Genomic DNA, 19,386 nt, shown 5'->3' with positions numbered 1-19,386 from the left:
GCTTTTGAACTGTGGTGTTGGAGAAGACTCTTGAGAGTCCCTTGGACAGCAAGAAGGTCAAACCAGTCCATCCTAAAGGAAATCGGTCCTGAATATTCATTGGAAGGACTGATGCTGAAGCTCCAATACTTTGGCCACCTGATACGAAGAACTGACTCATTGGAAAAGACCTTGAAGCTGGGAAACACTGAAGGCGAGAAGGGAACAACAAAGGACGAGATGGTTGGATGGCATCACCAACTCGATGGACATGAGTTTGAGCAAGCTCTGGGAGTTGGTGATTGACAGGGAAGCCTGGCGTGCTGCAGTCCATGGGGTCACAAAGACTCAGACATGACTGAGCGACTGAAGTGAACTAACATCATCCCAAAACAACTTGTAAAACAAGTCAATGTATACAACAAAATTTATCAAAGACTTAAAAAAAATAGTTATGAGATTCTATTTTATTAAAAAAAAATTAATGACCAAACTGTAAAGTTGATGGTATTGAGTTTTGGCAAGACTGTCATCAACCCCCCTGCTTCTCTGCAATAATTTTTCTGAAAAACAAGCGATTCTGAGATGCCATGCAGACCAGATATAAACTTTGAATATGTATAAAATCTCTTTAAGTAAGCAACCTCTACTCAAAAGTAGAAAGCCAAAGGTTTTAATAATGTTTAAACAATGAATTTAATGTGCAGAAGACCTAAATACACATTTCTCTGAAGAAGACAAACAGATAGCCAATGGGCAAATGAAAAGATCCTCAACATCACTAAGTATCAGAGAAATGCAAATTAAAACTACAATGACGCACCACCTCACCCCAGTCAGAATGCTATCATTAAAAAAATCTACAAATAACAATGCTGGAGAGGGTGTGGAGAAAAGGGAATTCTCCTACACTGTTGGTGGGAATGTAAATTGGTGTAGTCACTATGGAGAACAGTATGAAGTAAAAAAAAGTAAAAATTGAGCTGCCATATAATCCAGCTACCCCATATCTGGGCATATATCTAGACAGAACTATTATTCAAAAGGATACATGCACCCCATATTCATAACAGCACTATTCACAATCGCCAAGACACGGAAATGACCTATCCATCCATTGACAGATGAATGGATAAAGATGTGGGACAAATATATACTGGAATACTGCTGCTGCTGCTGCTGGGTTGCTCAGTCATGTCTGATTCTTTGCGACCCTATGGACTGTAGCCTGCCAGGCTCCTCTGTCCATGGGGATTCTTCAGGCAAGAACACTGGAGTGGGTTGCCATGCCCTCCTCCAGGGGATCTTCCTGACCCAGGGATTGAACCCGCATCTCTTGCATCTCTTACATCTCCTGCATTGGCAGGTGGGTTCTTTACCACTAGCACCAGCTGGGTGGAATACTACTCAACCATAAAAAATAAAATGTAATAAATAATGCTATTTGCAGCAACATGGATGGACTGAGATAATCATACTAAGTGAAGTAAGTCAAAAACAGAAAGACAAATATCATATGACATAACTTATTTGTGGAATCTAAAATATGGCACAAATCAACCTATCTACAAAACAGTAATAGACTCACAGACATAGAGAACAGACTTGTGGTTGTCAAAGGGTAGAGGGGTGAGAGAGGGATAAAGTGGGAATTTGGGGTTAGCAGATGCAAACTAGTATACATAGAATGGATAAACAACAAGGTCCTACTGTATAGCACAGGGAACTATATTCAACATCCTATTATAAACCATAATAGAAAAGAATATAAAAAAGAATGCATGTATATGTATCACTTTGCTGTACACCAGAAATTAATGCAACATTGTAAATCAACCATACTTCAATTAAAAAGTGAACTTAGTATCACTTCATTTTCTTAGCTCTACCAAAATACAAATTTGTGCTAACTGTACACTGAATGCAAAGTTCTAAACAGGTGTACAATGGCTCTTTCATTCCATAAAATAAAGACTATTACACTTTTTGTAGGAAGAAAAATTACTTACCGCTATAATATCTAATGTATTATCACAGACTTTTCGGATTTCATTATTTTTATCATGCATCAGATCTATGAGATATGCTGGAGCCTCTATATAAATAGTGGTTAAAGATACAAACTATGATCTTGAGGTTATTCAATCATGTTAGAGAATTCTGCATTTCTCCAAATTCAAATATTAATCTGAAATCTAACTTAAAATTTTAAAATACAATTATTAATACAAGGTGACCAAAAAATCAAATGTTTCATTTATTTGAAAAACAGGGATGATAAAGGAAAAAAATGAGATAAAAATGGGCAAGGAAAAGAGCCAGTAAATCTCAGAATGTATAAGATCATACTTTTGAAAACATGGAAATTGTGGAAGTAACTAAAGAAGAAGCTCTAGAGCTACATGGCTGTAAAATTTTCTTGATTGATTTGACCCTCCTAAAAGTTCAGAAAAATTAATTTCAAACAGAAACTCACATACAAAGTATTTCACACAAAAAAGGAAAAGAATCAGTCAATCAAGTAAAAAAAAAAATCACATATATGGATATGGCTATTATAAGGAAGAGAGAACATAAGATAATTTCATATAACTCTACTATTTCAAAAAGAAAAGCATTTAAGAAAATAATATATATATATACACATACATGTATATATATATACACACACATATATGAAAGAATAATAGGAATCAGAATTAGAAAACTCAGAGAAATAATTCAGGAAATAACTAAAAATCATCTCAGATATATTAAAACTAAGTTTATAGTAATACAAGAATAAATAAAAGCAACAGATAAACTCTGAGTTAAACAGAAGGTAAAAAAGAAGAAAATCTGTAAAACTTAAAAAGATGAAAAGAGATTAAGAAGATTAGAAAATGACAGATATTAAAGGTAGGCAAAGAGGATCCAATATAATAGAAATTCTCAAGACAACCATGGCAATAGAACAAAACAAATACTATAAACTACAACTCAAGAAAACTTTCCTAAAATTAGAAAAAAGACAAAAGTACAAACACTGTATTTGCATACTTAGAAAAATCAAGCAAGGGCGATGAATATTAACTCAAATTCTAATAAAACTATAGTGGCTTAAAATAAAAAAACAAAACCCAGAAACATCCTTTGGTCTTCTTGGCAGAAAGATCAAGTCACTTATAAGGGCAATGAAAGTAAACTGTCATTAGACTTTATGACAGATAATTAGTCGACTACAGACTTCTCATTGGCAGCAATTAAAGGTGTAAAAATATCTTCAAATTGATGAGGGAAATAATGGGCAATCTAGAAATTTCATATTCTGTCAAATTATATTTAAAGAGGACAAACTAGTTATTTTCAGATACAGATGCATTTTATTACTATAGATGTTCACTAAGCAGTATAAGAGAACATAATCAATTAAGAAAGAAAATCAATGCAGAGAAACAGAGGAACTGAATTCAGGAAAACAATAGTAAATGAAGAAATAAATGCATTAACATACCATGCGTGTGTGCTAAGTGGCTTTAGTTATGTTCCACTTTTTGCGACTCTATGAACTGTGGCCTGCAAGGCTTCTCTGTCCATGGGATTCTCCAGGCAAGAATACTGGAGTGGGTTTAACATACCATAAAACCTAAGTAAACACTGGCTTTTACAAAGCAATAATCAAAATAATAGTTAATTTTAAAATGTTATAAAAAGAAATGGAATGTATAAACAACAGTACAGGAAAAGGGAAGGATAAATAAAGAAAACTCAAATCAAGATAGAAACCTCAATGAATCTAAAAGAGGCAGTAAAGAAAGTTATAATTTCCAATACCTAAAAATGTATCTTTTCTGAATATGTGAAGTGTCATTACTTATGGTGAACACTGAAAGGATACGTGTTTCCTTGATTATGACATCTCTTGTGGCTTGATGGAAAACCATTTGGTAGAAGACATAAATTATCTGACACACAAATTCATCATCTTCTTGTTGAGCTAAAAGGCAACAGAAAATTTCAAATAAAAATACTAAGTTATATACAAAACTGACACATTGAGGGGAAAAAGTGGGGAACAAGAAAAACCAAAGGTGACAAGGAGACAGGTAAAGGACAGTTAGTTTAAATTATTTATAATATATGGCTGCCATACATCATTTATGTCTTAAATGTTTTTTTCTAAATTACATGATGATCAGTCAAAAATTTCATAATGATATATTTTCAGAAGTTTTACTAAGTTTGGTTGCTGTTAAACTAAATAAGTTAAATGACTTTGAAAAACAAAAATAAAAAATAAGATTTTGAAGAGAGAAATTATATCATCTCTGAGTCCAAACCAAACTATTTGAGACTGTTCATCTCAAAAGGCTGTATCTAGGAAGAACTGAGAAGCAAGATAGGTTTAAGAGAATAATAGTAACAGTGCTTTAATAGTAATTTTTCTATATTGACACCAAGTATAAAGAAATTCATTAAATTAACCTCTAAGTCTCTAATGTGAAATGGCAAAACTTACCACCACTTGGGGGGAGGTTTTTTTGGTCCCTCATAAAAATTCTTCAGATAATTTTAATTTGTAAAATAAATCTTGTTCTATTTTGTCTCTATAATGTTGACCTCACTGGACAAAAATGGTTCTTAAAAAAAAATCACACCCTCTAAATTCTAAGTTTCTGGTAGAAATTAGATTATTATAAACAGGTTTTTTTCTTCATTGAATAATGTTAACAAAATTAAACTTCAATTATTGGCACAAAGCAATAAAGTAACTTTAGCTCCACTCTAATCAATTATGCTAGTAAAAAGAATGTTATGCACTCATACAAACCAAGAAATGTTTATTATCATAAGAAGATGACTTTAACAGAATATCAGATGACCACTGATTAATATTATGTAATGGCAAAGGCAAATACCTGTAGAAATACAATTTTTAGGTACTGGTTGTGAAATTTGATTTACTAATAGTTTGACATCAGCTCTTGGCAACAGTTCAGTGATATCTGTTAGGCAAATATTTACAGGTCAACAGAGCATCTAACTAGTTGGGTGAAATAAACTGTGATTCTTTCAAAGTCCAGCCATTCCAAATAATTTTCGTCACTAATTTACCAAAGTACCACTCAGACTATTTGGGTTAAAATTTTATTAATTACTCTGTTGGCATATAATGTTCCCTCACTTAACCCCAAGGGTTTTAATTTTGAAAATCCATTTATTTCCAAAAAATATTAGTATACAGCCTCTGCCTGTGATAACATGTCAGAGAACATAAAAATATGGTAAAACACTGAGCTGGCTCTGTTATCTTATCTCTCAGTCATTATCAATGTGAGACAGCAATTTAAGGACCCAGGTCATTTTGTTTCAACTTTCTAAAATCCTCATTCTCATTATGACAACTACATTGTCTTTAGTTTCACCTCCCAATTACCTAGCCTTTCAATTACTTCTAACATGAAAACTCCTGGCTATGAGAAGGGTGTACCAAAGAATATCCATATATATGTTACTTGTAGAAATACTTCAAATATGGAGGGACTATCTCTAGATGACCATTAAAAACGATTATGTAAAAGAATTTACAAATCAAACTTTTCAAGATTTAGAAGAGAAAACTGGGCAAAAGAATAAATAGGCACACCTCACTTTATTTGCTGTATCTAACAGCCAATAAACACAAATAGATACTAATTTCATTAATTATTGTTAGTCCCTCAGTCATGTTTGACTGTTTGTGACACCATGCACTGTAGCCCATCAGGCTCTTCTGTCCATGGAATTCTCCAGGCAAGAATACTGGAGTGGGTTGCCATTTCCTTCTCCACATTAATTATTAGGAAGTGCAAATTAAGATCACAATGCAGTACCACTACGGAGGCTACAATTAAAGAGGCTGGATGCTGAAATATGTTGATGCTGTAGAATAACTGCAACTTTTGTACATTGCTAGAGGGACTGAAAATTGGCACAACTACTTTGGAAAACAGATTGGCATTATTTTTAGTCAAATATATGCATACTCTCTTCCACTCCTAAGTGTGTGTCTAATAGAAATGAGTAAATATGTTCACTAAATGAAACATTTAAGAATGTTTATAGCATTACTTATGAAAGCCCCTTTCTCTTAAAAAACAAACAGAAAACCCACCCTACTATGAACCACTAGTTAGAAAGGAAAAATAGTAGTATATTTATTTACAAAGCAATAAATGGAAACACTTCAGTACACAACAAAGATGAATCTCAGTTACAATATAGGGCAAAATAAAATAGATTCTCTTTCTAAAAGGTTGAAAACTAAGCAAAATTCATCTATGGGTGATAAGAGGAAAAACAGAACCCCTTTGGAGAAGGTGGCAATGACTGGGACTTGGCAGAAGAGGGATTTCCAGGGTGCTGGTAATAACTCATTTCCTTATACGAGTGGGAATAACATGAGAACTCTCACTTTAAAAATCCACTGTTCTACATATACCTATAACTTGGGTGTTTTTATGTACACTTCAAAAAAAGACTATTAAAATAATATAAAATACATACGCATTATATCTGGTACAGGAAAGACTGAGATTAGAGAGTCTTTTTAAGCTTTCCATATTAGTATATTTAACTTCTATACTAATTAGCTACTTTTAATGTAAGTCTGCTATGGGCCAAAGTGCATCCCTCCAAAATTCGTATGCTCAAGCCCTAAACCCAAATGTGACTATATTCAGAGATAGGGTTAGAAGGAAGTAATTAAGGTTAAATTAGGTCATAAAGCTGGGGTCCTAATCCTATAAGATTAGTAACCTTATAAGAAGGGATACCAGAGCACTTGTGCATGCTTGTGCTTTCTCTCGCTCCCTCTCTCCACCCAACTGCCCCCACCATATGAGGATGTTAGGATATAACAAGGTGGCCTTGTGCAAGCCAAGAAGAAAGACCTCACCAGGAATCAAATTGGCTGGAACCTCAATAGACTTCCCAGCCTCTAGAAACACGAGAAAATGTATTTCGGTTGTTTAAGCTACCCAGCCTATGATATTTTGTTATGGCAGTCGGAGCAGACTAATAAAACAAGGTCCTAGAGAACTTGGCCCTAATAAAATATATTTAGAGTCAGACAAATTTTGTATGCAGTGGAAAACAATGAACCTGGGTCCTTAAGAGCAAAATAAAGGTAAGGGGAAGACTATCTAGAACTCCTAGCCTATATTGTAATCCTAGCCAATGTGGCTAACTAAATTTATTTAAATCTTATTTAAAACCTAGGTTCTCATTCCCAACAGCCACATTTCAAGTCTTCAATAGCCACATGTATCGGACAGTGCAGATAGAGAACGTTTTCTTCACTGCAGAAAGTTTAGAGGACAACACTATATATGGATCCAGGAGGGAATATGATGATTAGAGTTAGCTTCCTAATAAACCTTTCTGATTAGAAATCAAGTTATTATAAAAAAGGTTTGTTTTGTGCAAGAAGAGATATAATTCAACCAAGACAAAGCTCAACAGAAAGAATAAATGGCAGAATATTTAGCTGTTCAAGGTTGATAAGAACAGGGTACTTATCTATAAAATTGGCCCTCAATCACTTCACAGGAACATTCTTAACCTTGCAACCTAAAGCTATTTGGTATTATGTTACCTAATTCTAGTAAAATGTATATTTAATTCATTTTGCTAACTACATAATTTAAGTGGCTATAAGATGAGCAATGCAACAAGATAAATAATATATTATCAGTGCAGATAATGGGTTTATATATTAGCATAAAAATAAGATAAATTATAATTTACCATTTAGCAACTCAATGAGTGCAGGGATTATCCCAGATTTGGCTAGCAACGCAGCACAAGAGTCATCCATAGATACAGTTCCAATCATTATAACCACTTCTAAAACAAGGTCATCTTCTGCAGCACCTAGTGAAGTGAACATCACAGAAAGTTTTCATTGAAATGTCCTGATACAAATCCTTTTATATTTCCAAGATTCTAATTCACAGAGAAGATACTGAAATCTATTAAATCAGTTCTTATGAACCTTTAACATGTGTACAAATTTGTCCTTTTCCCAAAGTCCCATGTTCAGAGAATTCCATTCCATAATGACAGTTCGTGGTTTTTGAGCAGTAGAGAGGTGGTATTGTATTTTCAATAAGTCTTTGAAAATACAAATGAATGACAATGTAAACACAGAAAACAGAAGAGTCATTTCAATGCCTCAAAGAACTTGGTGTGTGCATGTGAACTCATGTAGAGCAGGATGGTTATTTGGTAATTTTAAAAAGGCAGGATAAAAAAATAGTAAGGCAGGATAGGAAAAGGAAACTAATATTAAGAAAACATATTGTTAGGGAAAAGATTATATACACATAAGAGGAGAACTAGTGACTGATTTTCTGGGAGAAAGAAATTAGAAGTAGGGCTAGAACTAGAGGCCTGGGAACGTAGTATAATAATGGTCACAAAACACTGCTCTAGCAGCTTTACCCACAAAAGAGAGAAATAATGATTATGCAGAAGTGAAATACTTAGCACAGACCTGGTTTTAGTTTATCCTTGAGGTACGGAACCAGCTTATACTCCTTAAGAACCAATTCCCAGTCTAAGTCTGGAATGGTCAAATTTGCAAGAGTTCCTAAACATTCAATCACAAACTCCTCCTCTTCATCATTAGAGATCTGAGCAGCAAGGTCCCCAACATAATCCTGAATAAAACAAAATTTAATATAAATTTAAAATATTTCTACAGAAGAACTAAGCTAATAAAATTTAATGCATAGGAAGAAAAAGTATCAAATGTGATTCTCTTGTTTTAATTGTTGTTCTTCAATCACTCAATCGTGTTTGACTCTTTGCAACCCCATGGACTGCTAAATTGCTAAGGGAGTCTATAGTGAATTGGTTTAAGGCAAGAAAACTGGAGTGAGGTTGAAAAGGTTAGGGACAGGGATCATAAAAACAAAAACAGTATTAAAACTTAGGTTGAAATCTCTAGGAGCTAGACTTCCAAGGAAGTTGATAACAAGAACAACCAACTTGGGTCATGAACTAATATTTGACAAGAGTAAAACTAAGATCATGGCATCTGGTCCCATCACTTCATCGCAGATAGATGGGGAAACAGTGAAAACAGTGTCAGACTTTATTTTTGGGGGCTCCAAAATCACTGCAGATGGTGACTGCAGCCATGAAATTAAAAGACTCTTACTCCTTGGAAGGAAAGTTATGACCAACCTAAATAGCATATTAAAAAGCAGAGACATTACTTTGCCAACAAAGGTCCATCTAGTCAAGGCTATGGTTTTTCCAGTAGTCATGTATGGATGTGAGAGTTGGACTGTGAAGAAAGCTGAGCACCGAAGAATTGATGCTTTTGAACTGTGGTGCTGGAGAAGACTCTTGAGAGTCCCTTGGACTGAAAGGAGATCCAACCGGTCCATCCTAAAGATCAGTCCTGGGTGTTCATTGGAAGTACTGATGTTGAAACTGAAACTCCAATACTTTGGCCACCTGATGCAAAGAGTTGACTCATTTGACAAGACCCTGACGCTGTGAAGGATTGGGGGCAGGAGGAGAAGGGGATGACAGAGGATGAGATGGCTGGATGGCACCACCGACTCGATGGACATGAGTTTGGGTCAACTCCAGGAGTTCATGATGGACAAGGAGGCCTGGTGTGCTGCGATTCATGGGGTCGCAAAGAGTCAGACACGACTGAGCGACTGAACTGAAGGAAGAGTTATATTTCCAAACACAGCACTTTAAAACTTCAGTTCCAGGCTATTTTAATAGACAGAAAGCCAAAGACAACACTTACAATAAATAAATTTTTAGTTGGTCCATCATGCTGGGAAATGTTCCTAATCATTTTCATCAGCAATGGATCCTTGAACTTCAGAGCCCTCTTCATGAGCATCTTCAGCCCATTTCCTGATAACAATAACAGAGAGATTCCTCCAATAAAATTAAAGTTCATTTAAATTTAATGATCTTTAAATTTTCAGCTCTCAAGAAAACCCAATTTACACACAGAAAATACATAAATTTTATAGAATCTACTAATTTTAATAAATGTATGCCTCTAATTGATATATTATATCAAGACAGAATATTTCCATTCACTGCAGAAAGGGTCCCTTGTGCTTAGCTGATCTCCCCAATACAATTACTTTTCTTTTTTTCTCCTCCTCATATCCGTCTTTTTTGCATTTTCTTTTTAAACACAGATTTTGCCTCTTCTAGAATATCACATAAATGGAAACACAGTATGTATATGAAATGTGTACCACAAATTTGTAAAATACAAATACTTTTTGATCCATAAAAATAGTATTTCTAGGAATTTATCCTAAGAATATAAAAATGGAAACATGAAAGATTCAGAGAAAGAAAAATTTCTGCAGCATTGTCTGTAATAGAAAAGAAGTGGCACAAACTATCCAAACAGCAGATTAAACTATGGAAAATACTTTAATGAGCTATTTTTTCAGCTACTGGCAATTACATTTTATAGAAGTATTTAATCACATGGAAAGATATTCAGATATTATTAACTTTAAAAAACACATCACCAAATATACAGAATCCCATTCTAATTTACCATATGCAGAAGCACTGTACCAAAGTTTTATCTACAACTATCTCTGGATAGTGGAAATAAAAATTTTAATTTTTTCCTATTTGCTCATTTGTACTTTTTGATAATTTACATGTATACTTTTCAAATAAGTAAAAACTACTGAGCAAACTCTGAAATACCAAAATGCATGACAAATCATTTTCCGAAGATACTACAGAAACAAATAGCTAATACATTTGCACTGCAACATCTTACACTGTAACAGACTGCTTTACAAATAACAAGTTTTGTTTCACCTAGAAAATATTTTTAAAATCAAATTTCAATTAAGGGTAACTGACAAAACAGTTTATAAAATGTTGCTAGAGAGTAAGTCTGCTCACGATGTAAGAATATTTATGAGTCTGACGTTTAAGGATTTGAGCTATAATTTTTTAAATTATAGAAAGATGTAATTCACATATGTACTATAATTCTTAATTCCTTATTATCTATTTTCTATAATTTGCCATTGGCATATGATAGAGATTATCCATGAAGCTCAAAGGCACTAACCTTCACAGATAAGCTGTACATTCCTTTTGTTAGCAGCAAGATTAATGCAGAAAGAAATGAGTTCCAAATCAATTCGTTCATCTGAACACTCAAAGAGCATCTTCATTAACTAGCAAGAAGCACAAGACATATTTTATTCAAAACACTCCCGAACACATGAGAAACACAGGCAATGTATAATCACAGTATGTTATCGTAGATTGTATGTTGGAAATAATACAATTACATTTTCAACATAGAGTAGGCTTTTACTACTGAATACATTAGTGAACTATTAGATGTTCAGTATTAAATATAAGCTTCCAAGTACAGTGGAGAATGTAACAGAAATATAAGATAAAGACTTTGCTTTTAAGGAATTTAAAATATTGTGGGGAAGGAGAGCACTCTGAGCAAAGAAAACAGCTTGTGCAAAGGTTCTAAGGCAGGAAAAGATGTCATTCTTCTGAAGAATTAAAAGAAAGCAAACATGGTTGGAGAGAGGGAAACAGTGATAAGAGATAAGGAGGTAAAAGCCAGAAAATGCAGGGTCTTGAAGTACATGTTAAGGATTTGGGGCTTCATCCTAAGGAAAATGGGAAGATGTTAAAGGCTTCCAAATAAGGAAAGTGTCAGAATAAGATTTATGTTTCAAGAAGATCTGACCAGTGTAGAAAACAGATTGAAATAGTGTAAGAAAATGTGGTAATACCATCTAAAGGGCTAGCAGAAAAGTCCAGGTATGGTGATGGCTGCTTGGATTAGGTAGAGTAGTGGGGATAGAGATAAAAAGGACAGCTCAGTGGGAAAGACAATCAAACAGGATTTAATAACTGACTGGATGTTGGCATTAAGGGAGAAGAAGAATCAAAGATGACTCCCAGGTTTATAACCTGAACAACATGAATGATGGTGCCAATGCTTACCCAAAGACAAACTACAACAGGAGAAAATCTCAAAGGGAAGGCAGTAATTTTAGCTTTTGGATATGTTGAATTTAAGCTGCCTATGTGACAGTCTAGTGCAGATAGTCAATAATAGTTATAAACACAATTTTAGAAGACATGTTCAGACTGAACGTATGATTTTAAGAAATTGTCATTTACGGCTCATAACTGACTGCAAGGTCTGACCCAATCATCTGGGAATGTATATAAAATAAGGAAAGAACTCTACTTAATAAGAGAAAGAAAGATGGGTCTGAGAAGCAGCAGACAGAAAAAGAGGAAGGAAAGGATAGGCTACTTATGCCATTCAGCCATATCTACATTTGTCATGATAAGAGATCACTGCTATATAATAAAAGAGAAATGACAAACCTAATGCCATACTTTTGAGAAGCTGGTCTATAAAGATATTTTTCTCTTAGTCAAACTGCTAACAATATATGGAAGTTAATCCTAAAATTTATAACCTAAAATTTTCTTTTGTTTTATCTCAAGGCAATACCTTTAAGATCAACATGTCTTTGTTGATGGGTTAGACCTTGTTCTGTTAAATCTTGTGGTTATTCTCTATGTTAGTTCCAAATAACTTCTAAGTTTCAAAAGGGATACATGGTCAACACATCATGTGTCTGTAAAAATTAATCTTACTTCTATATACTAGCAATGAATTAAAAACACAAATCCACTTACAGCTGCTCCAAAAAATACTGTGATATCATTCTAACAAAACGCTATGTATACGTGTGTGTACGTGTGTGTGTGCTGTCACTTCAGTCTTGTGATCCTATGGACTTCTCCCGCTCTTTGTGACCCTATGGGACTTCTCCTGCTCTTTGTGACCCTATGGAGCCCGCCAGGCTCCTCAGTCCATGGGATCCACCAGGCCAGAATATTAGCGTGGGTTGCCATGCCCTCCTCCGCAGATCTTCCTGATCCAGGGATCAAACCCTTGTCTCTTGCATTGTAGGTGGATTCTTCACAGCTAAGCCACTGGGGAAGCCCATATATGTATGTATGTATGTGTGTGTGTGTGTATGTGTCTGTGTGTGTAAAATTCATTTATTTGCCGAGAACTACAAAAACACTATAGCCGGTAAATGGTTAATATGTATCATGCCTTTTCTCAGAGAGCACCTCTTTAACACAAATGTTGCCGCTAGTGGAATCTTTAATCACTAACAGTTAATAATGTTGCAGAACAAAAAAGTCTATGGCATAGATAAAACAACACTAAATTACTGGATATACATTTAACAGATTTTGGTATGTATCTATGTATTAACTATCAATTAAAATTGTAAATTAATAAAAATGTAGATGACAGTACTGTAAATATATACAGTATGTTTTTCATACTATAATTAAAAACCAACTACATATAGATTGCTTTCAAACTTCTCCTCATACAAGAAGCTTTTTAAAAATAACAAAAGTCTGTTACATCAAGGTAAGGCTTAAATAAGGCAAACTATGTTGTTATTTACTTGAAATTAATCTTGTAGTATGAAACTTGCCCTTAAAAATGGCATTATAGGTGATTTGTTAGAAGCTGAGGGGTTTTGTTTTGCCTTGTTTTTGTAATTTCCATGTTAAATTTTGTGGTGAAATATTCAAGAGCTAGCTTTTTAAAAAAATAATGATGGTTTAAGACCTTAGCCAACTCCTGACATCCCCAAATCAAGACTAAATGTTAAAGAAACATATCATGATAAAGAATTAGTTTTTCACAGTAAGAGAGACACTTAAATTTTAATTAAAGCACTCACATTTTAAAATATTTAGTTCAAACTCCACGTGCAACACTGTCTTTAATTTGATTGTTACAGCACTTCAAAAGTAAGTGTAATTGCTCACAACTAGGAAATATTAAAACTAGATTTGTTCTGTTTTAACTATGTCCATTGTCATCTTTTACTAATTTAACAGGAAGGCACTAAAAGGGCTTCAGTCTTTGCAATGAAGAGGCAATGGTGTTCAATCAGACAAGTCCCATATTGAGTATCAGATACCAAAGACTCAGGACTGAAATCACTGTGTCTAGACTCTCTGGCACCTGACTTCACTTATTTACCAGTGACCAGAGGCCAACCCCCACAGCTCACTATATTCACATACACCTCTACCACCACCACCCCCCTACCCAAACATCTTTGAATGATTATGGCAGAACTTTGCATGCCTCAGGAATCTCTTCTGACTGGCTACTCCCTAACTCTGCTGTTTGAAGTGATGCTCTGGTTTCTGAACTTCAGCAGATAATGGCAGGCAGGAGCAAAGGGGGCTGTCAGAAAGGACGTTTACCAGCATTCAGCTAAAAAGAGGCATGTAGATCAAAGAGGGGCCAAATAGGACAACTGTGGTGGAAAACATGTGGATTACTATGAAGATTCTTGCACACTGTTCTAGGGTAAAATATTAAATAACACCGTGACATCATTACCTAAACATGTACTTTGGCCATTCTATTACCAATAAATACTTTTTATAAGCATCTGGATGGCATTTGCACCTATTTAAACAAAACATGCATCTCAGAGGTCTAAATAACAATGAACTGTTAATGTGTACTCTTAACTATTATTAGAATACAACCATTAACTCCTGGTTATCCCCAAGTATGCTCACCTGAAACAATTCACCCACTGAGACCATTAAGATCATATATGAAGAAAGACTTGCCCTGACCACCAAATTTTATAGAATACTGGAATAGAGGAAAAAATTAGAATATATTGGATAATTAGAGGTAATAAAATACAAAAGAAGAAAAGCAACATAATAGTGGAAGAGATTATGAGACACGATGAATTTATAACACCTACTCTGAATGTTAAATAATTTACAAAAGTGAACTCTAACTATAGAGCATCTCAATCTATTTCCACCAAAGTCCAGCTCTTTAAGAATCAATAGAATAATTTTTCCCCAAAGACCATCATCATGCACCATATACAACCTCTTTAGGTTAATCTAGTTTATGAGATGCTATTCTATGAGCAGTGTTAAGACACTGTTTATTTGGTTTATTTGGACTAATAAACTTCTGAAGAAATTTTAAAAAGTATAGGTTTATCCTATTAAACACACTTAAGAAAAGGAGTATTTAAACTAGACTCTGAGTGGTTCCAAAATAGTGAGAACTATTTACTAATGGCATCTTGTTTTAGTACAGTGTTTCACAGTTTATAAAGTTTCTTTACATATATAGCTAATGTAATTAAAGAATATAACCATACCACCTATTCTTTTTGATTGCTGAAATGAATATGAATGACAATTTAATCACCATTTTCCTACTCTCAGGCTTCCTATGTGGTTCAGTGGTAAAGAATCCGCCTGCCAATGCAGGAGATGCAGTTTCGATCTGTGGGTCCAATTTGTGGGTAGGGAAGATCCCTTGGAGGAAACGGCAACCCACTCTAGTATTCTTGTCTGGAGAATCCCATGGACAGAGGAGCCTGGCAGGCTACAGTCCATGGGGTTGCAAAGAGCTGGACATGACTGAGCAACTGAGCATGCAACATTCCTACTTTCAAAGTTATTTTAGGCTTGTCATTTGAAAAATTCATTTGTAACACTTCACAATATTTACTATACAAAAATTAATGTGCATAATTTCAAAGTGAACAACGTATTACATTAATTCTAACATATTCCAAAACCCAGATATATAGTTTTATTTAAGAAGAAGGTTAATCAGTTGCTGTCACAAATGATTTTAAAGCTCTGCTAGTATTATAAACATTACTTTGAGTAGTCAATATTTTTGAAAGGAGTATCTTTTTAATTTCTGAAGGAAGCATGGAAATTTCAATGTAATACCAAGTTTTCTTTCTTTTATTTTACAATGTACTTTCATAATTGGCACTGGGTGGCAATTAAACCATGTCAATTTATTCCCAATATGTCAAAGTTGAGCCTTGTAAAGTACAAGTTATAGCCTGGATAGCACTTTAGGAACAAACATATTCTAGAGTATCATTTACTTTCTCAAACTACGGCTTCATACTAAAAAGTTTCAGGATGTCTACAACATAATAATTTGAAGACATACATTCACCATTCTTACCAGGGTTGAGCTTTTAAAAACAGAATATAATAAATTAAAACCCCCAAACAATGACCACTGAATGAATTTTGGAAGATTTTGTTCACAAAATATAGACCATAAATGTTCTGAAAATCCCTCTGCAGAAATGTTTGACGTTAGAAAATTATCTGGCAAGGAAGGAAATATGCATGAATATTGCTCTTGAAAAGGTATGGGAGAATTTTCTACAAAGTCTTCAACTACAATAATATTAATGTCTCAAAGGAAATCTAAACAGACTTTTATTTCTGATTATTTATTGAAAAGAGTTTTATATGTTATGTTTGAGATTATAAATTCTGTGGTATAGAGAGAAGGGGAACTCTGAATTAAATATTTAACAAAATAAGTTTTCCATCTCTTCTTAGTTTACATTTCTCTTTTATTTAATCTCATTGTCTTTAAAATCTAATCAGGATAAAAACAATCAATTTAGACAAAAATATTATTTTTTTGTCACTGCTTTCCAATTTGTATCTTGTAGTCAATGAAGTTCTGACACTAAATGGGCTTGGAAAAGAATACCCTTTGAAATTGTGAAGGAAAACCTTTGGAACATATGGAGTGAGACTGTAGTAAATCACCTGTAATCTCCTTTTGACATGGCTACTCTTTTATTGAAAACTTGTTTGACAAAGAGTTTGATTACACTTTGCATCGGCTATAGTCTGACATGTGTTATCTCTATAAAAGCCTTGCCATGTCAGATTAAATATGCAGTATATTTGAAGGATGTCTACTTTCTGTAAACAAACAATTAGTTTATCCCCTGATTTAAAAGCCTAAGAAATTATCTTTGAGAGTTTGTCAGCTTTTTAATTACATGTGGATAAAGTATTAAAATTTTGGAATAGCAAATTCATTTGTTAGAACTGTTTTATTAATTTGGGACAAATAGAAGGAATAATAAGAATTAATAAAAGGAAAAATTATGGTCTTATTTTTTACTACATATTAATCATTTGTCAAAATAATACACATTTAATAACTTACATTAGGTTAATAAGGAATTACCTGGTAGGAGGCTTAAGAAGATTACTTTAATAAGTATAATTTACTATTCATATTCTTCGAAAGTATCTTTTTAAAGTGCTATATTTTTATTGTATATTATACATCCTGAAAGTTTCCTTTTATTTATGTTGGCTGTGTTTGGTCTTTGTTGCTGCACAGTATTTCCTCTAGTTGTGGGCACTGGGGTTACTCTCTAGTTGTGGTGTGCAGGCTTCTCCTTGGGGTGGCTTCTCCTGTGGAGCACAGGCGCTAGAGCGCACGAGCTTCAGTAGTTGCAGAACACAGGCCTGCTCAGTAGTTGTGCTTCCCAGACTTTAGAGACAGGCTCAACAGTTGTGGCACAAGGGCTTAGTTACTCCACGGCATGTGGGATCTTCCTGGATCAGGGATCGAACCCATGTCTGTTTCATTGGCAGGCAGATTCTTTATCACTGACCCACCGGGGAATCCCTGCTTTTTCTACTTTAGAAAGCCATATTATAAAAAATAATATTAAAAATCAGCCCAACTAGTATTCTGATCATCAGATAGTAATCAAATTAGTAGAGCTCAGTTTAATAAAAATTAATGGCACAATAGAATGTAAATTCTCTAAGAGTAAAATCATATATGTATGTGGTTCAGTGGTAAACAATCTGCCTGCCAATGAAGGAGACACTTCTTCGGCCCTGAGTCGAGAAGATCTCCTGGAGAAGAAAACGGCAACCCACTTGAGTATTCTTGCCTGGAAATCTCATGGACAGAGGAGCCTAGCAGACTACAGTCCATGGGGTTACAAAAGGGTCAGAGACGACTTAGCGACTGAACAACAACAATGAATCTCAACCCTTATAGTCCATGAAAGAAAATCACTAAACTCTTTCAAGACAAATAAACCTAACATACAAAATATACCAAACAACTGAGTTATAGCAAAAATCTTTCCTGAGAACAGTGCTATAAAAGAAAGTAAAAGTATTTTGATGAAGCATTTTTTCATTTAAAACAGTCAACCACAAACAAAATTAAAGGGCAGATGACAAAGTTGGGAAATGTCTGTAATATGACAAGGAGTTAAAATAGTTATTATATATATAGATCTTATGTATTAGTCCTAAACTGTTGACATGCCAATGGAAAAATTATCAATAGAAATAAAAGATTCATAACATAATGTCAATAATAAAAATGTGAAAAATGTTCAACGTCACCAATATTCACAGAAATGCAAATAAAAAAAACCCAAGACATTCCATTTTTAGAGAAATGATAGTATCTAGTGTTGTTAAAAGTGAAATGATAGTTGGGAGAAATCAACTCGTCTTCTTGGAAGGTAATTTGGCCATATTGTGTCAAATATACAAAATACCTTTTGACCTAGTAATTCTACTTTTAGGAATTAAAACTAAAGAAAAAATCGAGATATGATTAAGCTTCTATATACTATGATTTTTATTCTACATTATTCATTTGCTTACATATGTTTACTTACATCAGTTTTTATGGGATAAACTAGAAAGTTATTTTCATTTTTATACTGTCTGTACTTTCAGACTGTATATAACAAATTTATATTATTTTTAGGAGGGAACTTTTAAAGAAAAAAGCTATTTGACAAATCAAGAGAAGAAAGCAAAAAACACATTTTTTTTAATGCTTTTTTAAAAAAACACTTAAACCACTCACCTGTGGTATGCAGTCAGTGTATGCAAACATTGATTTAAAGCGGTCATCCATGCTTATGTGGTAAAGAACACACATTGCTATTTGTTTGTAGTTTTCATTGCCTGGAAATAAGACACCATAGATATGGTGAGATTTTATATTATGCTATATACCTGGCATGCCGGAGAAGGCAATGGCATCCCACTCCAGTACTCTTGCCTGGAAAATCCCATGGACGGAGGAGTCTGGTAGGCTGCAGCCCATGGGGTCGCTAAGAGTCGGATACGACTGTGCGACTTCACTTTCACTTTTCCCTTTCATGCACTGGAGAAGGAAATGGCAAGCCACTCCAGTATTCTTGCCTGGAGAATCCCGGGGACGGCGGAGCCCGGTGGGCTGCCGTCTATGGGGTAGCACAGAGTCGGACATGACTGAAGCGACTTAGCAGCAGTAGCAGCAGCATACCTTGCATGCAATGACCACAAAGAAATTAATTTTTTGTATAACACACTCAAATTAATGCATTAAAACTTTTCAACTATGGAGTCAATAAAAATCCTTATACAAACCCTAATTTAGAAAATATTTTGAGCTTCCTATTTCAATTTCCCTGCTTGCCACAA

At 34.3% G+C, this 19,386-nt stretch overlaps 1 protein-coding gene across 13 annotated transcripts in view; it reads right to left on the bottom strand.

Annotated features, from left to right (window-relative positions):
* The window catches only part of KIFAP3 (kinesin associated protein 3), a 160,421-nt gene that overhangs the window by 46,239 nt on the left and 94,796 nt on the right, over window positions 1–19,386 (bottom strand). For all 13 annotated transcript variants that reach the window (XR_014053445.1, XR_014053444.1, XR_014053442.1 and 10 more), the window contains 7 exons: window positions 18,785–18,885; window positions 11,090–11,198; window positions 9,773–9,885; window positions 8,495–8,660; window positions 7,747–7,872; window positions 3,857–3,955; window positions 1,989–2,074 (listed from right to left, as the gene is read on the bottom strand). Coding sequence is in view for 8 of the 13 variants with exons in the window: in XM_081489539.1 (XP_081345665.1) it covers window positions 1,989–2,074; window positions 3,857–3,955; window positions 7,747–7,872; window positions 8,495–8,660; window positions 9,773–9,885; window positions 11,090–11,198; window positions 18,785–18,885 (800 nt within the window). In the remaining 5 variants the exon portion in view is untranslated. The remainder of the gene's footprint in view (window positions 1–1,988; window positions 2,075–3,856; window positions 3,956–7,746; window positions 7,873–8,494; window positions 8,661–9,772; window positions 9,886–11,089; window positions 11,199–18,784; window positions 18,886–19,386) is intronic.

The sequence above is a fragment of the Giraffa tippelskirchi genome, chromosome 5 (genome assembly GCF_054371585.1).
Source record: "Giraffa tippelskirchi isolate mGirTip1 chromosome 5, T2T-mGirTip1v1.2.pri, whole genome shotgun sequence".
NCBI lineage: Eukaryota > Metazoa > Chordata > Mammalia > Artiodactyla > Giraffidae > Giraffa > Giraffa tippelskirchi.
Note: the sequence above shows the minus strand (reverse complement) of the source record. Positions and strands in the feature narration are given on the sequence as shown.